We start from the raw sequence: 27,525 nt of genomic DNA on the forward strand, positions 1-27,525 counted from the left end.
GATGACGGCTGCGCGCGGGGATTCGGGAATGGGGAAACGGCGACCGACCAAATTGGCTTCAACGTTTTTACGTCATCCCGCGGCGCCTCCTTGGATGACTGAGAACCATAAAGAACGAGAAGAACGTGGGAAGCAGCAGCTCATAGGTTTGCTTGCCTTTGTTTTGAGTGTACTAGATGACGGCTGCGCGCGGGGATTCGGGAATGGGGAAACGGCGACCGACCAACTTGGCTTCAACGTTTTTACGTCATCCCGCGGCGCCTCCTTGGATGACTGAGAACCATAAAGAACGAGAAGAACGTGGGAAGCAGCAGCTCATAGGTTTGCTTGCCTTTGTTTTGAGTGTACTAGATGACGGCTGCGCGCGGGGATTCGGGAATGGGGAAACGGCGACCGACCAAGTTGGCTTAAACTTTTTTACGTCATCCCGCGGCGCCTCCTTGGATGACAGAGAACCATAAAGAACGAGAAGAACGTGGGAAGCAGCAGCTCATAGGTTTGCTTGCCTTTGTTTTGAGTGTACTAGATGACGGCTGCGCGCGGGGATTCGGGAATGGGGAAACGGCGACCGACCAACTTGGCTTCAACGTTTTTACGTCATCCCGCGGCGCCTCCTTGGATGACAGAAAACGTGGGAAGCAGCAGCTCATAGGTTTGCTTGCCTTTGTTTTGAGTGTACTAGATGACGGCTGCGCGCGGGGATTCGGGAATGGGGAAACGGCGACCGACCAAGTTGGCTTCAACTTTTTTACGTCATCCCGCGGCGCCTCCTTGGATGACAGAGAACCATAAAGAACGAGAAGAACGTTTGCTTGCCTTTGTTTTGAGTGTACTAGATGACGGCTGCGCGCGGGGATTCGGGAATGGGGAAACGGCGACCGACCAAGTTGGCTTCAACTTTTTTACGTCATCCCGCGGCGCCTCCTTGGATGACACAGAGAACCAATGGCCTGCGCCGCTGTTACACGGCGGTTTGGGGCCCTCTAGGAAGCAGCGGGGATCGGTGCGAATGGGTCGGGAGCTCCGTTCTTCAGATCCCCTGATGTCCTGGGAAGAAAGAGGCCGTGGTGGGTGGGAGCTCCGAGCCAGCCCCTGAGCTTTGTTCAGGGAGTTCTCTCACGTCCTGCAGGATTACATGGACCCGGGGCCCATCTCTGCCTTAAGGATTTTGCTTCTCTCTTGGTAACTGTATTTGAAGAGCTGGAGCAGGATGAATCGTCCGAAGCCGGCCACGGTGCGGCGGCCGAGTACTGCGGCTAAGACATCTGGTGAATAATTAAACGTTTTCTGTGTCAGGAATGTGCAGGTGTAGTATTGTAATCTGAAGTTAGGGGGATGTATTTTTAGCTTCTAAAACCTCGAGAAGGGCTACTGGTTGTGTCTGTTGTGACGGCTGTTTGGCTTCCTGTGTCTTTGATGTCTGATCCTTGTGTCCATGGGGAGAGTCTCATTCATTCTTTTAAGAACATAAGTACAGCCATACTGGGACAGTCTGAAGGTCCATCAAGCCCGGCATCCTGTTGCCAGGGTACAAGTACCTGGCAAGATCACAATACAGTACAAATACATTTTAGAGGTGGATTTGCCCCAAGTCCATTTTAATAATGGTTTATGGACTTACGGCAAATGTACGACACATTGAGCCTGCAAATTGTTGGGAAAATGTGGGATACAAATGCTACAAATAAATACATTTATTTATTTGTTACATTTGTACCCCACATTTTCCCACCTATTTGCAGGCTCAATGTGGCTTACATAGCACCGTGGGGCGAAAACCTCCTCCAGTGAAGAAACAAATATAGAGTGATGTTATTTTAAATAGATATGTACGGACACATTAGGGAAACATAGAGAGGGAAGTTATATAAAGTTTATTAAGTTCATAACAAATTTGAGTTACTGGATTCAGGTAATTAAGTTGGGTCCTTAGGATATGCCTTTTCGAACAGGTAAGTCTTTAGTGATTTCCGGAAGTTGAGGTGGTCGTATGTAGTTTACACGGTTTTTGGGAGTGCATTCCAGAGTTGTGTACTTATATATGAGAAGCTGGATCCATGAACTGATTTGTATTTCAGTCCTTTGCAACTCGGGTGGCGGAGTCTTAAATAAGAGCGTGATGATCTGATCGAGTTTCTGGTTACTTTTATGAAGCTAGCCAAACTTTTTTTTAAACCCTGCTAAGCTAACTGCTTTTACGACATGTGGCAAAGAATTCCAGAATTTAATTACACATTTAGTGAAGAAATATTTTCTCAGATTTGTTTTAAATTTACTATTTTGTAGCTTCATTGCGTGCCCCCTAGTCTTTTAATTATTTGAAAGATCTTTATCATATCTCCCCTCCACTGTCTTTTCTCCAAGCTGAAGAGCCCTGGCCACTTTAGCCTTTCCTCATCCCCTTTATCATTCTTGTTGCCTTTCTCTGTACCTTTTCAAATTCCACTATATCTTTTTTTCAGATGTGGTGATTAGAATTGCACACAATATTTGAGGTGAGGTCGCACCATGGAGTGTTACAAAGGCATTATAACATCCTCATTTTTGTTTTCTATTCCTTTCTTAATAATATCTATCATTCGATTTGCTTTCTTAGTCACTGCCACCGCACACTGAGCAGAGGGTTTCAGTGTATCATCAACGTTGACACCTAGATTCCTTTCCTGGTCGGTGACTCCTAATGTGGAACCTTGCATTATGTAGCTATAGTTCGGGTTCCTCTTTCCCACATGCATCACTTTGCACTTGCTCATATTAAACGTCATCTGCCATTTGGACGCCCAGTCTCCCAGTCTCATATCCTCTTGTGTCTTGTTAAATCCTGTTTTGATTTAACAACTTTGAATAACTGTGTCATCAGCAGATTTAATTATCTCACTAGTTACTCCCATCTCTAGATCATTTATAAATATGTTAAAAAGCAGCGGTCCCAGCACAGAACCTCTGGGGAATATCTACCCTTCTCCATTGAGAATACTGACCATTTAACTCTACTCTCTGTTTTCTATCTTTTAACCAGTTTTTAATCCACAATAGACCACTGCCTCCTATCCCATGACTCTCCAATTTCCTCTGGAATCTTTCGTGAAGAATTTTGTCAAATGCCTTTTGAAAATCCAGATACACAATATTGACTGGCTCGTCTTTAGCCACATGTTTGTTCACCCCTTCAAACAAATGTAATAGTTTGGTGAGTCAAGATTTCCCTTCACTAAATCCATGTTGGCTTTGTCTCATTAATTCCTTCTTTTGAATATGCTCTGTAGTTTTGTTCTTTATAACAGTCTGTACCATTTTGCCCGGCACCGACGTCAAGCTCACCGGTCTATAATTTCCAGGATCACCTCTGGAACCTTTTTTATAAATCGGCATTACATTGGCCACACTCCAATCTTCTGGTACTGTAGGTAATCAGAGGTACTTAGCTGTCAGAACATTACTAAATAGCAATTATTCTGGACTCGTCTCTAGGGGAAGCGTACCTCTGTAGCCCAATGACTAGTTAGTTGCTGGAAAAATATATATATGAATAATTCTGAAGCAAAATGCCAAGCCAAATACAAAATAACTTGCTATAAAAATAGATTATCACCAAAAATAGATAATGAAATATGATTATCCTAATGGACTAACTAAATGAGTGATTACATAACCAATCACAATACTGATATCCTAATGATTATTATGAGAGCTCATTTCACACGTCTTATGCAGAATACAGTTAGCAGCTAAATTCATAGACCTTAAGTCGTGACATACAACCTATCTGTCTCAGACAAAAGCCAAGGACTAATTATCCCCATGACCATAGGTAGTAAATCCTAGTATGTCACCCTGCAGTCTGTGGCAGACTTCCAATGGTAAAGAAGCGGATTCCTTCTCTTAGACTCAAGCTGAAGCCTCAGCGAGTCTCTCAGTCCAGGAATAAAATCCGAGATCTGTATTCTGGACACAGATTACACAGTCATAAGTAAGGCCGTAAACTGTAGGTGAGCTAACCTTGTGAATTTGTTGCAAGGTTTGCAGTTCACTGGTGTTTAGGAAAATCAGTCTCGGGCTCTTTTCTTTTTTTTTTTTTTTGTTTATTTATATTTATTGACTATAAATATAACTGCAAACATACAGCATAAATATTTCCAGCTGCAAGTATTAAAACTTTTGTTAAGCAATGTGAACCAAGATGGCGCTGACCCTGGAATTAAGGAGGGAGGATTGAACTTGACGTCCTTTTTAGAATCCTCATTGGAGATAGTTACCCAAAGGACAACAGCAGTGGTAACATTTGCACTTGAGATAGATAGGGAAATGGTATTGAAGTTATTTAGACTCGATGTTTTTTGGCTCTAAAGTTAGAATTTTTCCGGATCTCGCAAGAGAGACCCAGTATAGACGAAAGGCCTTTTTGGCACTTCGTCAAAGAACTTTAAATTTGGGTGCAACATTCACCCTTAAATTTCCTTGCATTTGTTGTTTCCTTTATCAACAACATAGTTACCAATTTTTTGATCCAAAACAACTCGAGGACTTTTTGATTTCTAAGGTAGTTGAGAATGCAGTAGTGAAGGTTTAGATACTCATATGGACACTGTATGATAGATTGAGAATGTATTGTTTTGATGTTTAATTTTATATAGTTAAATACATATTTGTAACTTGGTTCATATTAAGGATTTCCTGTTTAGTGGACGATGACTTTATTATGTTTTCTTAATTGGGACAAGAATCTTGATTATGATTTGATTATTTCCTATTTCTGTATGCTCTTTGATAAGATGTATAAAGTGAAATTATAAATAAATAATTAAAAAACAACAACTTTTGTTAAGCTTTAACCCCCATGTGTTTCCCCCTTCCCACCTCCCCCCCTAATTAATTGGCAAGGTAGGATCGGGCTGCGCCGACCACTCAATGTATGGATCCCACACATGATGGTAAAATATCAGGTGACCTTGTCGCATTGTTGCTAGCTTGGACATCAGCTGAATATAGTCCAGTTTCCGTAGAATCACCCGTAGTCTCGGCAAAGTCTGTTGCTTCCATGCCGCACCAGTTTGCTAGCCACCAGTATCTGTGTGGCCAGTTGATGTGCATATTTTTTGCTTCCCTGGAGCCGCACATACAAAAGACAGTGTTGTCTTTGGCTCTTTTCGAGCCTTCTATCCACCTGCAATTCTTCCGGTCTTCTCCCTTCTCCTTCTCCTCTTCAGTCCAAACTTTTGGTATCCTAGGGTCAGATGATACTTGTGGACCAATCACAGATGGTGTAATAATGTCCAGCCAGCTTCATGGTCAAGAAGCAAGCCTTTGTTCTAGCCATGAAACTTATCGAAGGCATGCAAACCTCCCTGTCTGATCACATACTCCTGGAGCCATGTGTGTCTCTCTCTTCCAATCTTCCCAGGAGATAACTGGCTAGTTTGCAACACAGAATATGTCCTTGGATGAAGTCATCTTGCTATGCTCAGCAATAATGATCCTTTGACAAAGCTGGTTACTGATGCATACAGGCCAAAAGCTGTAAAATCCATATTGTTATCATAATGGCTGTATAGGCCAAGACCAGCAAAGGTGAGATCTCAGGTAAATACTCCTACAGTACCATGCTTGATTTTAAAGATAAATTACATATTACTAGCAGTAGTTCTGCAAGTTCATTTTTCAATTCTGTCAGTACGCTGGGATGAATACCATCCAGTGCAGGCGATTTGCTACTCCTCAGTTTGTCAGATTGCACCATTACATCTTCCAGGTTTATAGAGATTTCATTCAGTTTCTCTGACTCATCAGCTTTGAATATCTTTTCTGGCATCGATATCTCTTCCAGATCTTCCTCAGTGAAGACCGAAGCAAAACTCATCCTTTTGTTCCTTCAGGTACAGACTTATTCCCCCCCCCCCCCCCGCCCCCCGATATTTTAAATAATTTAATTAGCCAAGAGCAGCACTTGGCTGGTTAAATGATACTTAGCTGGCTAGCTGACGATATTCAGCAGGAGACAGCCAGCTGTCTACTGCTGAATATTGCCGATTAGCGCCTAGCTGATAGCCAGTTATGTCTTGTCATTATGACCATGTGAATACCTGGAATATCATTGGTCAGTTCAAACTTAACTGGCCAGTGATAAATATTGACTTGGCCAGTTAAGTTCGAACCAGCCAAAAATAAACCCGATATTCAATGCTGGTCACTGGAAACTGCCCGCCATTGATTATCCGGGCTCAGCGCTGACAGTGGGAGGCAGCCCAGTTACTTCCTGCAGTCTGAATATTGGCCCCCTTAGCTTGTAAGCCCTCATGGAACCTGGAAATATTGTACCTTCATGTAGCTTGTCTTGAGTTACTACTGAAAAGCAATAATTTTATTGGGGGGGGGGGGTAGTCTTTTGAGGAGTTAATTTTTGAAAGTTTAGTTGGGAACTACATGAGTGAAAACAGAGTTTATGTGACCAGAATGGCTGAATCTTCCCAAGTGGATTTTCTGCTCCCTTAAAGTGTGTTCATAGTTTTACAAAGCACATTCCTTTAGCTACGGTGAAAAGAGGCATTCCTAGAGAGCATGACTTGGTTAAGGAAAGAAACTGTTATATGTGTTTAGTAGGTAATAATGGTTTGTGTTCTGCATTTTGTCTCTGTACAGCACATTGATCTGTTATCTTTGTTTTTCTGCATAGGTCACCCTCCTCCAGGAGATTTCATTGCATTGGGCTCAAAGGGACAGACTAATGAGTCCAAAGCACCAGCTACTCTTCTGAAGCCAGCTCCAGCTGGGTTGCCATCTGAACGCAAACGTGAGGCTACAACTTCATTGTCCAGCACAGCAGGGCTGTCTGGGCTCACGAAACGTCCCAAACTCTCCTCTACTCCGCCACTGAGTGCCCTAGGGCGTCTAGCAGAGGCTGCTGTCGCAGAAAAACGAGCAATTTCGCCCTCTATAAAAGAGCCCTCAGTTGTCCCGATAGAAGGTAATGTCAGTGACTTGCTTTAAGGAGCAGGGTGAATTTTTTTTTATGGTTTACAAAGTTACAATACATTCAGGGCTTCTCATGGAGATCTGTTTTTGTTTTGACTAAAATTTAAATAGCTTGGCATATTTCCTAAGTTCCCGGTACCATGCTGGAAATGAAGTTGAATCTTTTGTAACTTATTCCAGCTGATAACTATTGTCTTCCAAGAAATAGAGAGACGTTCCAAATTGTTTGGCTCTTCCCATTCTGCCCCATAAAAAAGAAACTACGATTTGTTGGGTCTCTCATCTTTGGAATAAAACCAGAACAGGTAATCCACCAAGGCAGATGAACAGCAAAATACAGCAGAACAATAGTACAAAAAAAGGAATGGGAAGTGGACCAATGACTTCAGAGACTGGAGTCAAACAAAGCAATTTTATTACAGACTCAACACAGATCTGTGTTTCAGCCACAGGCCTGTCTTAGGAGTCTCTGTAATATGTGGTCAAAATAGATGACACTGAGAGGTAAGTGGGTCTTGAAAAAGACCTTGTCATTTAGAAATCCCAATGACACGTCTTGCAGCTCTGTTTGTGGAGCCAAAATATATTACAGAGACTCCTGAGGCAGGCCTTTGGCCGAAACACGGATCTGTGTTGAGTCTAATAAAATTTCTTTGACTCCACCGTCCCAGTCTCTGAAGTCATTGGTCCACTTCCCACTTCTCTCATCTTTTGCCCAGTTGGGTGGGGTAGAGCTCATTGTGGACATTTAACACTGGGTTAGGGAATTAACAATAATTCTGTCCTTCCTTAGCGTCCCTCCGGACCGACCCAGAATGTGACTGATGGGTTGTGCACGCCTTCCAGCAGGTGGAGACTGAGATCTGGGCCGATCCGGAGGGACTAAAGGAATGCAAATTAACAGGTAAGGCCTAATTTACCCTTACTGGTTTTAGTTGCAGACACCTCTGGGGTGGTTAAACCATTAGCTTAGACAGCTGATGTTCACCCTGGCCTTTTTTCCTTTGTCAGTTCTCCCTGCTGCGCTTCTGGACGACATTGAAACTGCAGAGGCCGAAGGAGATGATGACAGAATCGAGGGTGTCCTCTGTGGTGCCGTGAAGCAGTTGAAAATGTACCGAGCGAAACCAGATTCCACGTTGTACTTGAGTCTGATGTACCTGGCTAAAATTAAGCCCAACATATTTGCAACTGAGGGTGTTATTGAGGTGAGAGGAGCGGTGTCTAATTTTCTTCTAACAGGGTCCATGCATCAGAGAAATTTCTGTTTTTAACTAGTTTAACTATTTTCTAACAAATAGATCGTACTGTGTTATCAGGATACTGATTCATCATTTGCTTGACAACCGCCTTATGGAGTTCCCCAGGGTTTTCCCCATCTCCTTTTTTGGTTTAATGTTTATATGAATTCCCTGGATACACTGTTAATGTGTGCCAAACTATGTCAAAATTATACCATCCTTAGGCATAACGCAAAATAAAACCCTGGCATAGCAAAATATGCTCAAACCCCAAATCCCCCTAACAACCCATATCCCAATTATTATTAGTTTTTAATAGCCACTAGTTATGTTTTGAGATTTCAGGATTTGCTTTTGGATTCCATGCTGCCAGCTGTAGACCACTGTGTTGTAGGACTTGCAGCAGTCTGTGCTAGAGCCCACCAGGCCTTGTAGTGTGGTTGGGTGAGGATTCTGCACCATGCCTTATTGTGCTCCTAATATTTCTTACAGGCCCTGTGCAGCCTCCTACGTCGGGATGCCTCGATTAACTTCAAAGCGAAGGGGAACAGCCTGGTGTCCGTTTTGACGTGTAATCTTCTGATGGCAGCTTATGAGGAGGATGAGAACTGGCCAGAGATCTTTGTAAAGGTAAATCTCAGCTTCAAGGAACAACACTGTAACCTGGGTTCAGTTATGTCTGATGAAAGAGAAAGGGGTATAAATGTTTGTTAAACAACAAGGACAGACAGTTAAAAATAATTTAATGATGTGTCAATATTTCTTGATCGTTTTTATTTTCGCTTCCTTCCCTGCTCATGTCTTTGGGATTGGTTTTCTCTTTCTTGTCTCCTTCCTCTCTTGCTTTCATGTCTGTATGCTGGCCCTTCCTGCAGGTGTACATAGAAGACTCGCTTGGGGAGAGGATATGGGTGGACAGCCCTCACTGTAAGACGTTTGTTGATAACATCCAGACAGCATTCAGCACAAAGATGCCTCCAAAGACCATGCTGTTGCAAGGGGAGGCGTGCCGCAGTGGAGGGGATCTTAGTGCTGGTAAGATGATCCTTTCTTTGTGTTTGGGGAGATGAGTGGAGGGAGGAAGGCGGGGGAAGACATGATGATGGAGGCAAAGCACTTTAAAGTTGAGTGGACCTGATGCTGGAACAGAGCTCATTAGCATGATAAACTGAAAAGTGAATTAATTTTCAATCTATTACCTTCCCTATAGTTCAAGGCAAGTACAAAACACACAACAATAAAATGACAAAAATAAAATATGGTGACAAACAATATACGCATATACCCTTAGCTTCCTCACCAGACCAGTCCAGAATGTGTGGGTGTTGTGTTTATTGATCAGCAGCAAACCCTTGGGCCTGGGGCTATATGCAAATGCACATTCTGGTTTGGTGAACAAAAAAAAAACTAAGGAAGGAGAAATTAGGATTTACCTCCCAGCTTTAGAGAACTCCATTACTTTAATGAAATAGTGATCTACAGCACCTGCACAGTGCCCTTAATGGGCAGAGTAGACAATTCTGTATTCTTTAGCTCCATCAGCTGGTTGATGAACAAAATACCCATACGTTCCAGACTGGTCTGGTGAGATTTAAAGAAAAATTTAGCAGTTAAGTCCTAATTTCACCCTATGTAAGATACAGTGTATTGACAGATTATCACTTAGGCAGAATTTTCCAGGCACGTATATGAGTATTTGCAGACATATATGCTATGTGCAGGTAACTGTTAGGACATACTTTATATTGTAAGCTCTTTTGAGCAGGGACTGTCTTTTCTTCATGTTCAATTGTGAAGCGCTGCGTACGACTGGTAGCGCTATAGAAAAGATTTATAGTAGTAGAATTGTTCTCCACTTGATTTCATTAGTCTTTAAACTTTGAGGTTCCCTCAGTGCAGAATAATGCCACGTATTTTTTACCAGTCTCTGAGGATTTTTGTTATCCTTCGATTTTTTTTAATCACTTTACACTACTCGAGAGTCATGGTGTAGTGGCTGAAGTTAAACACATGAATCAAGGAAATCAAGCCCGTAAAACGGTGTTTGGCCATTGAAAAGGTTAGTTTAGGAACTATAAGGCTTTGCTGGAAAGATAGTCCATGAAAGATGCAATATCAACAAGCTTGCTGATCACATGCCACGTTGGTTCCCGGTAACAGTGCATGCAGGGTCGCTGAAAGGGGAGTATTGGAATAAAATGAAATCTACAGCAAGGATTTTATCTGTCCTAGGTAGCCCAATCTAGTACTGTTTGGTACAGACTGGGGTTGAGGCAAGAGAACCCACTCTGTCCTTTCCCTTTGCCTAACTCACAGCACAGCACTCCTGCCTCACTTCAGCTGATTTGTTTTGCCTTTGAGCAGGGAGCAGCCCCCACCCCTCCATGACTGAAGAAGAAGATAGCCAGACTGAAGTGCTGATAGCCGAGGAGAAACTAAGCCCAGAGCAAGAGGGGCAGCTGATGCCCAGGTATGTCAGAAACCACTTTAATGAAGCAGGGCTCCGATGAGAGTCTGAAGTGGAGATGATTAGACTCTAATACAGGTACTTGCTCAAATTGTGGCCTCTGGAGGACACTATGAGCAATACATGTACTTTATGTAGAGAAAGTGAAGATGGGAGTTCATCAGCTGGTAGTTGCTTCCCGATGCCATGACACCATGCCTTGCTTTGGTCCTCTGCTGGTTGAGGGAAGGGCTGGAGTGGTATAGAATTGTCTCCAGTCTGTTCTGTAACTTGGCCTTGGCTGAGAGAATCTGGTGTTGGTTTATCTGTGTCTTCCGTCCTTCAGCTACACTAACTTATGAGGGCTAATGCAGTGGTTCCCAAACTTTTTCGGTTCACGGCACCCTTAGGCCCTCATGATCAAAAGCCCCGCGCTGTTCCCAACAGCGCTCTAAAATAGCGCTGGAACAGCGCGGGGCTTTACTGCACCGATGATCAGAGATAATGCATTCAAATGTAAGCAGCGCAATTATCTCTGATAATAGGGTAGAAGTGTGGGCGAATTTTGCCTGAGCATGTGCTCAGCACAATCCTCCCGCACTTGTTTGACAGGTCTGGGCTGTCAAAAGCCCAAACCTGTGAAACACCCTGCCCCAAGGCCTGAGCAACGGGGGCTGGAGGTCCGGTGGACCTCCGGTCCCCCCGACGATCCCACGCCCCCCCTCCCAGGTTCAGGGAGGGCTGGAGATCCGGTGGGTCTCCAACCCCCCCCACCCCCCCACCCCCCCAAAAAAAAAAAAAAAGAATTGGTCCCTGGTGGTCTAGTGGCCGCCGGCAAAACCCCCTTCCAGCCTCCCACCCAGCGAGCGACGGGGGGGGGGGGGGGAGGAGGGAGGTCCAGCGGCCACTAGACCACCAGGGACCAATTTTGGGGGGCAGCCTGCCTCCTTCCTCTTGGTTGGTCCCTTACATGGTCTGTAGCCCTGCCCATCCCAGGATGCACTGGGAGCCGCCATTTTGCTGTGTCGTCAACCAAGAGGAGGGAGGCAGGCTGCGTCCCTCCTCCAACTAAGGTAGGGGGGCTGGGAGGGGGCTGTCCTTACGCTGGACCACCAGGGATTGCTCAGACAACGCTGGGGGGGGGGGGGGAGTTGGGGGGGGCTGGACAGGGCTCACCATTACTCCCTAATGATTGGCAAACCCTAACGCCAGCACGGAGCTGGTCGCTGATCATTGGGAATGAATGCGCTGAGCCCTGTTTAGCATGCATTTGCATGCTACTTGCACAAAGAGGGCTCTAATCATGGGGCGGTAGCAAACGCCGGCGCTAGTATGGTGCTAACAGCTAACAGATCATGAGGGTGTTAGTGTCTGAGCAATTTTGCACGGCATCCCCCCCCCCCCCCCCCCCCCCCCGGCCATATAGGTCTCCGCACCCCCTCCAGCCACGTAGGCCTCCACACACACCCCTCAGCCACATAGGTCTCCACCTCCCTCCACCATATAGGTTTCCCTTTCCCTGCAAATCCCTCCTCTCACTTCAGCACACCTCTCCTCCCAGAAAGTCCAGCACACCTCTCCATTCCCTGCAGACCCCCTCCTCCCAGATAGTTCAGCACATCTCTCTCTTCCGTTCAGCCCATCTCCTCCCATAAATCCAGCACACCTCTGCCTTCCCATAATCCAGCATCGCTCTCTAGTCTCTACCTTCTTTTCCGCAGGTCCAGGATCGCTGCCACTTCCTTCTCCTTCCCTCGCCACCGCTCCAGTGCTTGCAGCTTACATTTGTGGGCCGTCTGCAACTCACACAGGCACTCCGATGCCTTCCTTCTGCCTCATCCAGCCCTCTCTGATGCAGCTTTCTGTTATAAGGGCCGGACGCGGCAGAGGGAAGGCCCCGCAGTGCCTGTGTGAATCGCAGACGGCCCGAAAATGTAAGCTGCAAGCGCTGCGGCTGCGGCGTGGGAAGAAGGAGAAAGCGGCAGATTCCAGACTTGCGGAAGGGGAAAGTAGGGAGCGATGCTGGATTGTGGGTGGTGGGAGGGAGGTCAGGATTTGCCACGGCACCCCTGAGGGTTCGCTGCGGCACACAGTTTGGGAACTGCTTCCCTAATGTATACTTCTTTTCTGTATTACAAGTGAGATGGGGTGTTGATAGTTGTAGAGAGTTTAGGTCATTACGTTTCTGTACAGGTACGACGACCTGGCAGAGAGTGTGGAGGAATACGTTTTGGACATGCTGCGAGATCAGCTGAACCGCCGTCAACCCATGGACAACGTGTCCAGGAATCTTCTCCGGCTTCTGACAGCTACCTGTGGCTATGAGGAAGTGCGTCTGATGGCTGTGCAGAGGCTTGAGATGTGGCTGCAGAACCCTAAGGTAAGAGGGTTTCCTCCGGGGATCATGGTGTTTTTCTGGGTGGTTTGAGATGATGAGTTAGAGTTACTTCCATTCATATCTGAGTTCTTTTTCCAGTCCCATCTAGTCAATAGCAGGGGATTTCAAGAATCTTACAAACTCATTGCCAAGTTGGTTTTTTTTGTTTCTCCTTATCCATACTACATCAGCCCAAACAAGTAAGGTTATCTCTTTTCAGTACTACTACTACTACTACTACTATTTAGCATTTCTATAGCGCTACAAGGCATACGCAGCGCTGTACAAACATAGAAGAAAGACAGTCCCTGCTCAAAGAGCTTACAATCTAATAGACAAAAAATAAATAAAGTAAGCAAATCAAATCAATTAATGTGAACGGGAAGGAAGAGAGGAGGGTAGGTGGAGGCGAGTGGTTACAAGTGGTTACGAGTCAAAAGCAATGTTAAAGAGGTGGGTTTTCAGTCTAGATTTAAAGGTGGCCAAGGATGGGGCAAGACGTAGGGGCTCAGGAAGTTTATTCCAGGCGTAGGGTGCAGCGAGACAGAAGGCGCGAAGTCTGGAGTTGGCAGTACTGGAGAAGGGAACAGATAAGAAGGATTTATCCATGGAGCGGAGTGCACGGGAAGGGGTGTAGGGAAGGACGAGTGTGGAGAGATACTGGGGAGCAGCAGAGTGAGTACATTTATAGGTTAGTAGAAGAAGTTTGAACAGGATGCGAAAACGGATAGGGAGCCAGTGAAGGGTCTTGAGGAGAGGGGTAGTATGAGTAAAGCGACCCTGGCGGAAGATGAGACGGGCAGCAGAGTTTTGAACCGACTGGAGAGGGGAGAGGTGACTAAGTGGGAGGCCAGCAAGAAGCAGATTGCAGTAGTCTAAACGAGAGGTGACAAGGGTGTGGATGAGGGTTTTGGTAGAGTGCTCGGAAAGAAAGGGGCGGATTTTACGGATGTTGTAAAGAAAGAAACGACAGGTCTTGGCGGTCTGCTGGATATGAGCAGAGAAGGAGAGAGAAGAGTCAAAGATGACCCCAAGGTTTCGAGCTGAGGAGACAGGGAGAATGAGAGAGCCATCAACAGAAATAGAAAACGGGGGGAGCGGGGAGGTGGGTTTGGGGGGGAAAATGAGAAGCTCGGTTTTGGTCATATTTAATTTCAGGTGGCGTTGAGACATCCAGGCAGCAATGTCAGACAAGCACGCTGAAACTTTGGTTTGGATGCAAGGTGAGATATCAGGGGTAGAAAGGTAGATTTGGGAGTCATCAGCATACAGGTGGTAGGAAAAGCCATGGGATGAGATTAATGAACCAAGGGAAGAAGTGTAGATAGAAAAGAGGAGGGGACCAAGAACAGAACCCTGGGGTACGCCGACAGGCAGAGGGATAGAAGTAGAAGAGGATCCACCAGAGTGAACACTAAAGGTGCGGAGGGAGAGGTAGGAAGAGAACCAGGAAAGGACAGAGCCCTGGAATCCAAGTGAGGACAGGGTATCGAGAAGTATGCTGTGATCGACAGTGTCAAAAGCAGCGGAAAGATCAAGAAGAATGAGGATGGAATATTGACCTCTGGATTTAGCCAGTAATAGGTCATTGGAGACTTTAGTAAGCGCAGTTTCGGTTGAGTGGAGAGGGCGAAAACCAGATTGTAATGGGTCAAGAATAGCATGTGAGGAGAGAAAATCAAGGCAGCGGCGGTGAACAGCACGCTCAAGTAATTTGGAGAGAAAAGGAAGGAGGGAGATGGGTCGGTAATTAGAGGGACAAGTAGGGTCAAGTGAAGGCTTCTTAAGGAGAGGTGTGACCACAGCATGTTTAAAGGCAGCAGGGACAGTCGCAGTGGAAAGTGAGAGGTTGAGAATGTGACAGATAAAAGGAATAAGAGTAGGAGAGATGGCATTAAGAAGGTGGGTGGGAATGGGATCAGAGGAACAGGTGGTACATTTTGAGGAAGAAAGGAGAAGTGTAGTTTCCTCAATAGTAACTTCAGGAAAGGAGGAAAGGGAATGAGGGGAAGGAGAGAGAGGGGAACGGACTAGTGGAGGGAGAGCTGGTGAGGTAGAGAAAGCAAGGTTTATCTTTTGAACCTTGTTGTGAAAGAATTCAGCAAGGGTCTGAGGAGATAGTGAAGGGGGAGTTGGGGGAGGGGGCACCTTGAGGAGAGAGTTCAATGTGGTGAAGAGAAGTCGAGGATTAGAGCCAAGAGAGTTGGTCAGTTGGATATAATAATCCTGTTTGGCACGTAAAAGAGCAGATTGGAAGGAGGTCAGCATGAACTTAAAGTGTAAGAAATCAGCAAGGGCCCGAGATTTCCGCCAGAGGCGTTCGGCGGAGCGGGTACAGGAACGTAGGTAGCGGATATTAGAAGTCAGCCAAGGTTGGGGTTTAGTACGCCTTACAGGGCGGGTCATCAAAGGTGCAAGAGTGTCTAAGGCAGAGGATAGAGTATTGTTGTAAGAAGAAACAGCCTCGTTGACAGACGTGGATGGTGCCACAGTAGAGAGGAGGTTTGAAACATGGGAGGATAGAGATGAAGGGTCAATGTCGTGAAGATTCCTAGATAAATTAGATAGGATAGGACGGGACTGGGAGGGAGGAGATTTAAGTGTGAAAGTTATAAGATGGTGATCAGAGAGGGGAAGATCAGAGGCAAGGAAACTAGAGGGTGAACAGTTGGAGGAGAAGATGAGATCTAGACAGTGACCATTTTGATGAGTGGGGGAGGTGGAGCATAGTTGGAGATTAAAGGACGACGTTAAAGCGAGTAACTTGGAAATATAAGAGTTGGAAGGATCATTAGCAGGAATATTAAAGTCACCAAGGATGAGAGAGGGGGAGGAAGGATCATGGAAGAAGGCAAGCCAGGCATCAAAGTCACTGAGAAAGGATGAAAGGGACTTATCAGGGGGACGATAAATGACCGCTATTCGAAGAGGCAGAGGAGAGAAAAGGCGGATAGAGTGGACTTCAAAGGAGGAAAAACAGTGAGATTGAGGTGGAAGAAGGGGTTGAAATCTGGAGGAGGGAGAGAGAAGTAGTCCAACACCGCCCCCACGGCCAGCAGGGCGAGGAGTATGTGAAAATAGATAACCACCATGGCACAGGGCTGCGACTGAAGCAGAGTCATCAGGGCAGAGCCAGGTTTCTGTTATGGCGAGCAGATGGAGGTGACGCGAGATAAAGAGGTCCTGGATATAGGGGAGTTTGTTACAGATAGAGCGGGCATTCCATAGGGCGCAAGAGAAGGGCAGAGAAGAGGAGGGGAGTAGAGGAATAGAGATGAGGTTAGAGAGGTCACGGTGAGATCTGTAGAGTTTGGATAATAGTTGGTGAGGAGGGCCAGGATTGGGATTGATGTCACCAGCTGAGAGTAAGAGAAGGAGTAAAAGAGAGCGGAGGAGAGTAGGAGAGGTGTGGCCACGAAGGCGTCGAAGGCGAGAGGTATTTAGGTGGAATGGGGAAGGCAAAATGGAGGGAAGAAGGAGACGGAGATTAAAAGCCAAAAAGGAGGAAGAGGGTAGGAGAGAAGGTGAGGTGATGAAGTCAATGGATGGGAAGTGAGTTCCTGTAGCGGAGAGAGGTAGGGGGTGAGGGAAAAGATTAGGAAGGGACAGAGCTAGGAAGAGAATGTGAATAGGGGCCATAAACGATTAAGGTACTTTAGCAACTGGAAAAAGATTAGATACAAAGAGAAAAATGCCCCGCGCGCCTAACGGAACTGGAGTCACCCCGGATACAGCTGTGAGGAAATGCAGAAGGGCTGCAAGTCCTCCACAGCACCTGGTGGGAGCGCTGGGCACCTAGAGCGGAGGCCCTGAGTGGATCGGGGTGGACCTGGGTGTCACCCCGGAGAAGGCTGTAAGGATATGCAGATGAGCTGCAAGTCCTCCACAGCACCTGAAAGGCAGCTGGTGGTAGAGGTGGGTACCTCTCAGCTGAGGAAAGGCTTACCAGGGGTTAGGCCGAAGCCAGCATTCCTCCCCCTGAGGGTCGCCTGATCCTAGCCAAAAAGCACCTGGGAACTCTGGGCACTTGGAGAGAAGGCCCTGGGAAGGTCGGGGTGGAACTGGAGTCACCCCGGATACAGCTGTGAGGAAATGCAGAAGGGCTGCAAGTCCTCCACAGCACCTGGTGGGAGCGCTGGGCACCTAGAGCGGAGGCCCTGAGTGGATCGGGGTGGACCTGGGTGTCACCCCGGAGAAGGCTGTAAGGATATGCAGATGAGCTGCAAGTCCTCCACAGCACCTGAAAGGCAGCTGGTGGTAGAGGTGGGTACCTCTCAGCTGAGGAAAGGCTTACCAGGGGTTAGGCCGAAGCCAGCATTCCTCCCCCTGAGGGTCGCCTGAGGGTCGCCTGATCCTAGCCAAAAAGCCCCCAGTAGATGGTAACAACCAGGGGTGTGGCCAGACCTCGAGGTGAGGGGGGCACACTTTGGTCTGCCGCCACCTCCCCCTGCCGCCCTGCCTCTTCCCCCTCCCACCACCCTGCTGCACCCCTCCCATTGCTGCAGCAAATACCTTGGCTGGCGGGGACCCCAACCCCCGCCAGCTGAAGCCTTCTCCAGCGCCGGTCTCCGGCACCGCAGCGTTGCCTGCCCTGCTCTCTCTTCCCCCTCACGTCCTGCACGCTGTTTTTAGTGAAACTGAGCATGCTCGATTTCACTAAAAGGAGTGTGCAGGACGTGAGGGGGAAGAGAGAGCAGGGCAGGCAACGCGGTGGCACCGGAGACCGGCGCTGGATGAGGCTTCATCTGGCAGGGGTTGGGGACCCCCACCAGCAAAACCAGGGGCCCGGAGGAAATTTGGGGCCACATGGTAACAACTCAAATCTTCATACTCCTCTTAGGGATCTGGTATAGCCTTCAGCTCCTCAGTATTTTATTTTGGTCAGCTGTGTACCTCTCCAGAAATACTAATTTTAAGCGTAGAAGAAATGCCAGGTGCAGATGGATTATGGGCAACAGAATTCCAGGCTTATTTATTTATTTATTTATTTATTTATTTATTTATTTATTTATTTATTGCATTTGTATCCCACCTATTTGCAGGCTCAAAGTGGCTTACACAGTATTATTAACATGGTTTTTCCAGTGTATCAAGTATTGTTAGTATTGTGTAGAGATTAATTACGGGAAGAAAGAGAAGGAAGGGATTTATTAGGGTATTTATAGAAGATGGACTTTCATAACTGAATGGGTTGGTGAAGTGGTTTAGTGGGGCTGTAGGTTCTCATTGTAGGCTTTGTTGAAGAAATATGTCTTCAGAGATTTAAAATGAAGCTATTTATAAAGATTTAGATACTGCCAGCCCTTGTGTGGGTCTGGTTGTGATGTCTCTGTATAATCACAGTGTAGTATAAGGTATCTTTTAATTAGGCTAATCTAAATACCCCCTCTTGTGAACTTCTAACAGTGTGTGCGTTCCCCTACATGGGTATCAGAATCCCAGTGGAATTGGTGGAAGTAAAAATTGCCTCAAAATATTAAACAGGGTGAGACAAACACCAAGAATCCCCACTTGCAGAGAGGCGAAGACAAAGCCAGAGATTCAGGCGCAGTGTACAATATTCCAAACAGAAAAAATGGTGCAGACTGAGTGACCCTCCCAAATGTTTGTTTCTGCATGTTGTGCTTTTGGCGAGCTGTAGACTCTGCGTGTGCTAAGATTAGTCCTGTTCATTTTTAACTTACAGCTGACCAGACCCGCTCAGGACTTGCTGATGTCAGTGTGCATGAACTGCAGCACTCATGGCTCCCAGGACATGGAAGTGGTTTCCAATTTGATCAAAATTCGTCTGAAACCCAAAGTCCTTCTCAATCATTACATGTTGTGTGTCAGGTGAGCAGCTGGAGCCCTTGACAGTGTCTGAAACACACAGCTAACGCTGTATATTTTCTGGTGAATACGTTATCAAACGGTATGTATCCAGACTGCTTCAGTGAACATCTCCGAGGAAAACAAACCGGAGCTTTTGAAAGTATCTGCATCCCTTGTGATGCTCGGTGGACTTTTAACCATTCAGCATGTTCTATTCTTTTCTCAGCATTCGTATTCCGTTTGGATCAACAAAGAATCTAAGCAGGTTACAATAATAATCTAAACACAGAAAAAAACATCCAGTAAGAAAAAATACACCCCTAAACACAAATTGAAATACTTTATTAAAAAAGTTTTCAAGGTCTTATGAAAAAGGCAATATTCTGACATTGTTCGAATTTGAATAGAATACTATTCCAAATTTTACTAGATTGATACACAATAGAGCTTTCAAGAATACTTTTAAATCGAGTATTTCTAACAGTTGGGAAACCTAAAATCAATGTAGAATGAAAACGTGAAGATTTCTGCACAACTGGAAAAGTTAAAAGGGCAGAAACCATGTAAAATTAAAAAAAAACAAACAGTTTTAAATTAAACTCGGGCTCGAATGGGCAACCAATGTAGTTTAATGAGCAATGGGCTAGCCTGATCAAACTTCTTCTGGCTGAAAATCAATTATGCAGCAGTGTTCTGCAATAATTCTAACCTTTTATAGTGTTTAGACCTACATAAGTACATAAGTGTTGCCACACTGGGACAGACCCGAAGGTCCATCAAACCCAGCATCCTGTTTCCAACAGTGGTCAATCCAGGTTTTACAAGTACCTGGCAAGATCCCCAAACTGTACAATACATTTTATACTGCTTATCCTAGAAATAAGCAGTGGATTTTCTTTTAGGAAGTTATCTAAACCTTTTTTTAAACCCAGCTAAGCTAACTGCTTTTACCACATTCTCTGGCAACGAATTCCAGACTTTAATTACATATAAAGAATTGCAATAGTCAAGTTGGGATACATTTATCGTTTAAATCAGTAGCTGAAAATGTTCGGGAAATAAGAAAGATCAAATTGCCCAAAGTTGTCTTAATTTAAAAAATATTCTTTTACTCAGTCTATCCGGGGTTCCAGAGTTAATCAGCTATCCAGCATAAAGCCAAGGACCTTAGATGACGCTTCTAGCTTAATTGGCTCTCCAGACTTCAATATAATAGAAGATGGAATAGTCAGTAAAGAATTACTAAATAATAACATTTTTGTCTTTCGTGTAGTAAGTTTTAAAAGATGTTGACATGCCCAGTGCTCAACCAAACAACATGGTTTAGTTTGCGGTGGTAGAGAGCAGGTACTATAAAACGTCAGAAAACTGTGCAATCTGTGATGACTGGATTTCCTCCACTTGCTAATATTTCTATTCTTTGTTTGCAGAGAGCTGCTGAACGCGCACAGGGATAACTTGGGTACCATGGTCAAGTTTGTGATTTTTAACGAACTTTCAAATGCCAGAAATCCAAACAACATGCAGATTCTGTACACGGTGTTACAGCACAGCTCTGAGTTAGCACCAAAGGTACTGGCATGAGCTTAGGGAGGAGGGTCTGGCCTCTGGTACATGGCTGAGCAGAGCACAGCGCTTGGATTCCGCAGTCTGTTTACTTAGGGTCATTCATTACAAGAGTTTAAACTTTGAAGCTTGTAGAATATGTATCAGATTGGGAATTTTTTGGCCATATATGGGAATGTCTGTCAATTCAGTCCTCGCTGCCTGATAAGATACCTGAAGTTTCACGGTCTGTCTCTGTGCACATACCGGTCGATATTTAAAAGCCATGAACTGCCCAGGAACGGCGCCTGGCTGGTTAAACTGCACTTCTCTGGCTATCTCTTGATATTCAATGGGAGATAACCGGCTAGCAGCCAGTTATATCCTGCAATATAACCAACCGTTTGCCAATTATTCAGTTTGCCGGCCAAATTAAGCCACCAAAATAGCTGGCCTACCTTTGGCCGGTTTCAACTTAACCGACCAGCGCTGAATATCAGCTTGGCTGGTTAAATTGAAACCAGCCAAGATATGCCTGGATATTCAATGCTGATCACTGGAAGCAACCCGGCATTGAATATTCAGGCTTGGCGCCGACCGCAGGAGGCAGTCTGGCTACCTCCCGCGGTCTGAATATCGGGCCCCATAAAAACTAATGTGAGAGCGAGATTTGTACAGAAGGCAATAAGCCCCGTTTTATATAGAATGTAGAGTCAGAATTGATATGTCCAGGTCAGAACGAGTTGAATTCCAGTGGTAGTTTAGAGAAGGATCTGCTGACGCCAAGCCTTTTCTAAAATGCTTGCAGGAGTGCGAGTGTGTCTGCTGGTGTGTGCCGTAGGCGTAGCCTTTTACAAATATACACGTTGGAAAAATGAACGGCACAGATCTGGTGAAAGTGTTCTGGGTTAGGCTGATCTTTATATTACTACTACTACTACTACTTAACATTTCTAGAGCGCTACTAGGGTTACGCAGCGCTGTACAATTTAACAAAGAGAGACAGTCCCTGCTCAAAGAGCTTACAATCTAATAGACAAGTGAACGGTCGGTCCGATAGGGGCAGTCAAATTGGGGCAGTCTGGATCCACTGAACGGTAAGGGTTAGGTGCCGAACGCAGCATTGAAGAGGTGGGTTTTAAGCAAAGACTTGAAGACGGGCAGGGAGGGGGCTTGGCGTAAGGGTTCAGGAAGGTTGTTCCAAGCATAGGGTGAGGCGAGGCAGAATGAGCGGAGCCTGGAGTTGGCGGTGGTGGAGAAGGGTACTGAGAGGAGGGATTTATCCTGTGAACGGAGGTTACGGGCGGGAACGTAAGGGGAGATGAGGGTAGAAAGATAGTGAGGGGCAGCAGACTGAGTGCATTTGTAGGTAAGAAGGAGAAGCTTGAATTGAATGCGGTATCTGATCGGAAGCCAGTGAAGTGACCTGAGGAGAGGGGTGATATGAGTATATCGGTTCTGGCGGAATATGAGACGTGCAGCAAAGTTCTGAACAGATTGAAGGGGGGATAGATGGCTAAGTGGGAGGCCGGTGAGGAGTAAGTTGCAGTAGTCCAGGCGAGAGGTAATGAGAGCATGGACGAGAGTTCGGGTGGTGTGTTCAGAGAGGAAAGGGTGAATTTTGCTGATGTTAAAGAGGAAGAAGCGATAGGTCTTGGCTATCTGCTGGATATGCGCAGATATGCCCTCCCCCACCAGGGAACCTATCAGTTCTTTATCCTAGATTCCCCTGAAGAGGTCAAGTGAAATGGAAATAAAACACACAAAATATATATAAAAAATAAAAGCAAAGGCCAATGCGGAGCGAACTCCTGAGTCTCTTCTTGAACCGCAGAGATTCTGCAGGGCTGGCTCAGAGATACACTTCAGCCCCCTTCTTTTTATTAGTAAGCAATCAATGCCACATCATCATTAGATTCGGGAACCAATCACATGTTATCAGCATCATATGGAAAACATTACTCATTAATCATTACCTTTCTTATGAAAGTTCAGCAGAATCATGGAAATTTGTTGTATTATCAGAATATGTCAGCAGTTGTCCTTCCAGCATATTAGTAACAATCTGACCTATATTTTATCTTTCTAATTCAGTGTCAAGTGTCAGGCAACGGATCTTAAGTCACTTAATGCTGACAAATCTATGATTTCCTAAAAGCAAGCTGTAATTAAATTTACTGATCAGGGACACGGTTTCGTGTTCTTTATCATTCTGCTAACCTCAGAAATATGTGTTGGCACCCCGACATAACAGCCCTGACAAAATAGCCCTTGACAAATCAGCCTCTAACAAAATGGCCCCTCCCACAAAATAGCCCCTATACAAAATAGCCCCCTAGAAAAAAATGCAGTGCTATATTCTGGGCAGGACAAAAAAAGCAGATCTATCAAAGAATTTATTGAATGGCAACCAAATAAACAAATCAGCCCGACACTGGCCGTGTTTCGCCCAACAGGGCTGCATCAGGGACTACACAGTATTCTTTAAAAGTCGAGCATTCTAGAATTGTGAAGGTTCAGGATGATGTTCACGTCACTATCTTTTATGATTCATTCGGTTCATGCTGTTTTTTTACTGCATTAACTTTGTCATCTCGACTTTTAAAGAATAAACTATACAGTATTAAGAATGACTGCTTTTAATCCCTCTGTAAAGCTGTAGCTTCAGTGAGTGTGCCTTTTGAGCTGGTGTAAACATGATGCGGAGATTTTCCCCCATATGCACATGTTCCCTTTGTAAATTTAATCCTGCCCAAACCACAGCCTGCTTGAAATCGCTGCACAGTGTTGATCTCCACTGTAAACGCGTGTGTGATGTTATCTATAAATGCTGCTATTCACATGTGGATAGATGTTCACTTGTGACATCAGTTTCAAGATATTTAAAGAGGATTAACTCTCAGGTGTTGTGGTCTGCTTATTTCATTGTGTTGAACTAGGTATTTTTAAATGTATGTTTTATTGTAATCCGCTGGGAATTGTGGACCATGTGGAATATAAATGTTTTTAAGTAAATAACTAAAATAAAGATACGTTTCCTTGAAGGAAGGGAAGAAATGATCCAAATTTTCCTTAGAGCCCTGTGTGCAGAATGTCTTGAGGTCTTTTTTATCGTTGCAGTTGGGTGCGGGAGGTTTGAATGTCATGATGGTGGTTATTAAGGAAACTATTCTCTCTGTCCATCAGTACCTGGCTATGGTGTTTCAAGATTTGCTGACTAACAAAGATGATTACCTGAGGGCATCGCGTGCGCTGCTTCGAGAGATTATCAAACAAACAAAGCATGAAATCAACTTCCAGGCCTTTTGCCTGGGACTCATGCAGGAACGGAAGGAGCCACAGTATGCAGACATGGAATTCAAGGTACACTTGTGCGGTGTCTGCCTTTGTGATTGAAATCCTTCCTCTTTCTTGTAGGAGAACAGCTGAAGTGTTCTCGTCTAGAAATTTCATGGTCGTCCGCCGCTTCTTTCTGTTACTCCTACCTGCTTAGAAAGCTGTTACCCTTAATTTTCTCTTTTGGGGCAGTTTTACTCTAGTCCTCTTTCCTAAGAAAAAGGTTTACACGATTACTGTGTGGGGGTGGGGGGGAGGAGGCTTAATTACTCTTTTTGGGGTCCTATCCACACCAGACTTTCATGCCATGGCAGGGGAGGAGGGATGTGATTTTGTGTGTTTCAGATCCATGCATGCGCACTCATCCTAGAAAGCAGTCTGTAGTTTGTGCTGGAATTTCTTGTACCTGATGAGAAGTTACTCCTCCTACAACTGCACAGACCCTTCTTGATTTTGCTAGTTTTACCCATCACACCCAATAATATGTTAATGCACAGTTTTCCAACCGCTGTGCTAAGGCCTTCAGCCCTGTTCAAGTATGTCATGAAACAATGTCACCACTGCCTGATGCATGGGCCCTGCTCTGAGCACCTCTCGGCAGGAGCTCCTTTCTGAACCTTTCTCCTTCTTAGATGCAACATGAACAGCAGAGTACGGGAATTAACATGCAGCATGTGGTGCACAGATAGGAATTTGTGGCTTTGTATAGCACACACTATAACATGGTGTCACCTTCTTTTGGACCTTTATTTATTTGTAGCATTTGTATCCCACATTTTCCCACCAATTTGCAGGCTCAATGTGGCTTACATTTGCCGTAGTGGCGGTTGCCATTTCCAGGTAAGAGAATTACAAATGGTATTGTATTAAGGTGCACACATACATGGTAACATGCATGGAACATAACATACATGGAACAGATCATGGTATAGATATGTATCGTGTGCATGTATACATGGTAAGGAAGAATATATTATGGCAATGCACGAAGGTTCCTGACTAATAGATTGGATTGTAACATACATTAGGTCATCGACTATGGAGAGAATGGAGACCTTCCATTCTTTGGTGGGGTTCTCAGTTCTTCTCTAGGGTTTTTTTTCTTGTCTTGGCCCTATGATTCTTTTCCCTTGTCCATATTGCCTGCTCCGCAAAGGTTGGTGTATTGGCACTATATTGTTGAAAATGTAGGTGCATCTTGGGCTTGAACAGGTTGAGAAACAGTGTATCATTGGAGGCATGTGAAACCTTTTTTCTCATCGAATAGGGCCTCCTCTGCCTTGCACCGACTTCCGGACATGCTGACTTTCCAGCTCAGTTTACAACAAAATTGTATCCTGGAATGTCATTCAAGTAATTGCAGTATCTCTTTCTTGTTGTCATATTCTATAGATTATTCCTTTTCCTTCTCTGGAATAGTTTTGAACTTGTATTGAGGGATGTTTATTGCTGTGAGAGAAAGGGTCATTCTCGTTCGTACTGATGGTAGCATGTTGACACTCTTGGTTCCTAGGAACGGTTCGTAATCCATATAACCGACCTGCTTGCTGTCTCCATGATGCTGGGGATCACAGCTCAGGTGAAGGAGGCCGGCATTGCCTGGGATAAAGGAGAGAAAAAGAGTAAGTTGGCTTTCTCGCTCGCTGTTGAAGGGAAATTAATCTGATGATGGGTTCGGGCAGCAGGTAAATTATTTGGCCCTCTGGGAGATGAGATTTCCCTTGGTTGTTGGCTATTCTTTCTAATAGCCTTAGACCCTGACACTAGGCAAGTATTTGGGGACCCTTTTACTAAGCCACATAGGTGCCTAAGCGCGTCAGTTTTGAACTACCGCCCAGCTACCGTGTGGCCTGGGTAGTAATTTAATTTTTTACGCGTGTCCACTCAGCCGGTGCACAGCGCTAACCAGGCGGTAATCGGCATTGTACGTGCATAGACCATTACCGCCCGGTTAACGCGTGAGACTTTACCGCTGGGTGGCAGTAAGGTCTGAGGCACAAAATGGACACGTGCCAATTTTTATTTTGCCACATGTCCGTTTTCGGCCATAACCCCCAAAAAGGCTTTTTTTTTTTTTAGATGCTCATCCAATATGCGCGTCTACACCACTGCAGGCCACTTTTCGGCGCACCTTAGTAAAAGGACCTCTTGATGAATCTTCCCCTGGCAGCAGAGCTCTATGATGACGGAGACTCCTGTGACCCTGGAAAATGTCGGCTCACTCTATAACCGGGCTGTGTGTGCATTTCAGATCTGGAGGTGCTGCGCTCATTTCAGAATCAAATTGCTGCCATCCAACGAGACGCCGTCTGGTGGCTCCACACCGTTGTCCCGTCAATCAGCAAACTGCCCCCCAAGGACTATGTTCATTGGTAGGTGCTTTACCTGTTGTGCTTCAGTCATTTTCGGCAGGAAGGGAAGCCTTTGTTTGAAGCTCTGTTACTTGTGGATACACTAACGTGGGCTTAATCTTATCTTTTCTTCTTCCTTCTTGTAGTCTCCACAAAGTGTTATTCACAGAGCAGCCGGAAACCTACTATAAATGGGATAACTGGCCCCCAGAGAGTGACCGCAAGTAAGAGTCCAGCATCCACCACTGGGAAAGGTGTTTCCGGAAGATTCTTCCATACTGGAAAAGGCCCAAGGAAATACCTTTTCTTCTCCATCGGCCCCTTTGCATTCTGGTGTTAGGCCTCAACATTGTTTTGTCACTTCTAATGCATACCTGTGCATGTTTACTTTTCCCCTGGGTAGCTGCCAGCCTCTCACTGTTACCACAAACAAGACACACGAGTGCTGTTACAGAAGTCTGTGAGGTGGAAGACACTGGAGTAAAACAAAGCAAAAATGCCATTTCACCCGAGGTTGGATTTTGTCACAGAATCCTGACCGTTTAAATCGCCTGTTTGGGACAAACCAGGCTTATCCAGAGGATGTAACTGTATAGTGCCATTGAAAATGCCCAGTTAGTGCCCAACACCAAAATGGCTGTTATGGGAGTGTTCCGGGGACGGAGTCAGCACATGACCTGTTAAGTGCCGATATTCAGCACATAACCGGCCAAGGTAACCATATAAACAGGAGGGCGTAAAAGTTAGTCCTACCTTTATGCAGTTCTTAAGTGCTGAATATCACACTTAACTGGCTTTTTTTTTTGCCACTCCCTTATACCCAGAAATTCAGTGCCGGAGCCTAGACGTGGCCTAGCATTGAATTTCCAGAGATAATGCCGGAGGCAACAAAACACTGATTGCCACTTGCTGGATAATGGACCCAAAATGCCATTTATTTTTTTTATTTCTAGTTAGCACAGAGAGGGTGGGTGCACATTATCATACAAAGCAAACGAATGAAAAAAATATTTAACCTGAGCCTTTCAGACTCATTTCCGGCTTAGTCTGTTTTCAAACTGCAGAGGTTTGTCTTTCTGTGAGGAAGCACTATGGGCTGACAGTCTCCACTTCCAATCATTACGCAAACTCCTCCTTCCTTTGCTAGTATCATATCAAGGGCCAATCGATTTTCCCAAGTCATCCGACTGGTAGCATCCAATTGTTCTGCAATACCCTGGACAGCAACTGTGGTATAGTTGATAAATCTTTGTTGGTTGTAATAAATGTAGTTAATCCAATCAACACCCCCCCCCCCTACCTGTTACACTTGTGGTGGTAAATGTGAGCCCTCCAAAACCCATCTCAAACCCACGGTGCCCCCCTTCACCTGTAAGGGCTATGGTAGTGGTGTACAGTTGTGGGTAGTGGGTTTTGGGGGGCTCAGCACACAAGGTAAGAGAGCTATGT

At 45.4% G+C, this 27,525-nt stretch overlaps 1 protein-coding gene across 2 annotated transcripts in view; it reads left to right on the top strand.

Moving 5' to 3' along the window:
• The first annotated feature begins 972 nt into the window (after positions 1-972).
• LOC115476096 (integrator complex subunit 1-like) overlaps positions 973-27,525 on the top strand; it is a 90,854-nt gene continuing 64,301 nt past the window's right edge. For both annotated transcript variants that reach the window (XM_030212249.1, XM_030212250.1), the window contains exons 1-13: positions 973-1,268; positions 6,671-6,961; positions 7,981-8,177; positions 8,703-8,840; positions 9,086-9,245; positions 10,575-10,680; positions 12,850-13,036; positions 18,720-18,865; positions 20,275-20,416; positions 23,576-23,752; positions 25,239-25,347; positions 25,977-26,097; positions 26,223-26,300. In XM_030212249.1, coding sequence (XP_030068109.1) covers positions 1,211-1,268; positions 6,671-6,961; positions 7,981-8,177; positions 8,703-8,840; positions 9,086-9,245; positions 10,575-10,680; positions 12,850-13,036; positions 18,720-18,865; positions 20,275-20,416; positions 23,576-23,752; positions 25,239-25,347; positions 25,977-26,097; positions 26,223-26,300 — 1,910 coding nt within the window. In that variant the 5' untranslated portion in view covers positions 973-1,210. The remainder of the gene's footprint in view (positions 1,269-6,670; positions 6,962-7,980; positions 8,178-8,702; positions 8,841-9,085; positions 9,246-10,574; positions 10,681-12,849; positions 13,037-18,719; positions 18,866-20,274; positions 20,417-23,575; positions 23,753-25,238; positions 25,348-25,976; positions 26,098-26,222; positions 26,301-27,525) is intronic.

This window comes from Microcaecilia unicolor, chromosome 8 (genome assembly GCF_901765095.1).
Source record: "Microcaecilia unicolor chromosome 8, aMicUni1.1, whole genome shotgun sequence".
NCBI classification, from domain to species: Eukaryota; Metazoa; Chordata; class Amphibia; order Gymnophiona; family Siphonopidae; genus Microcaecilia; species Microcaecilia unicolor.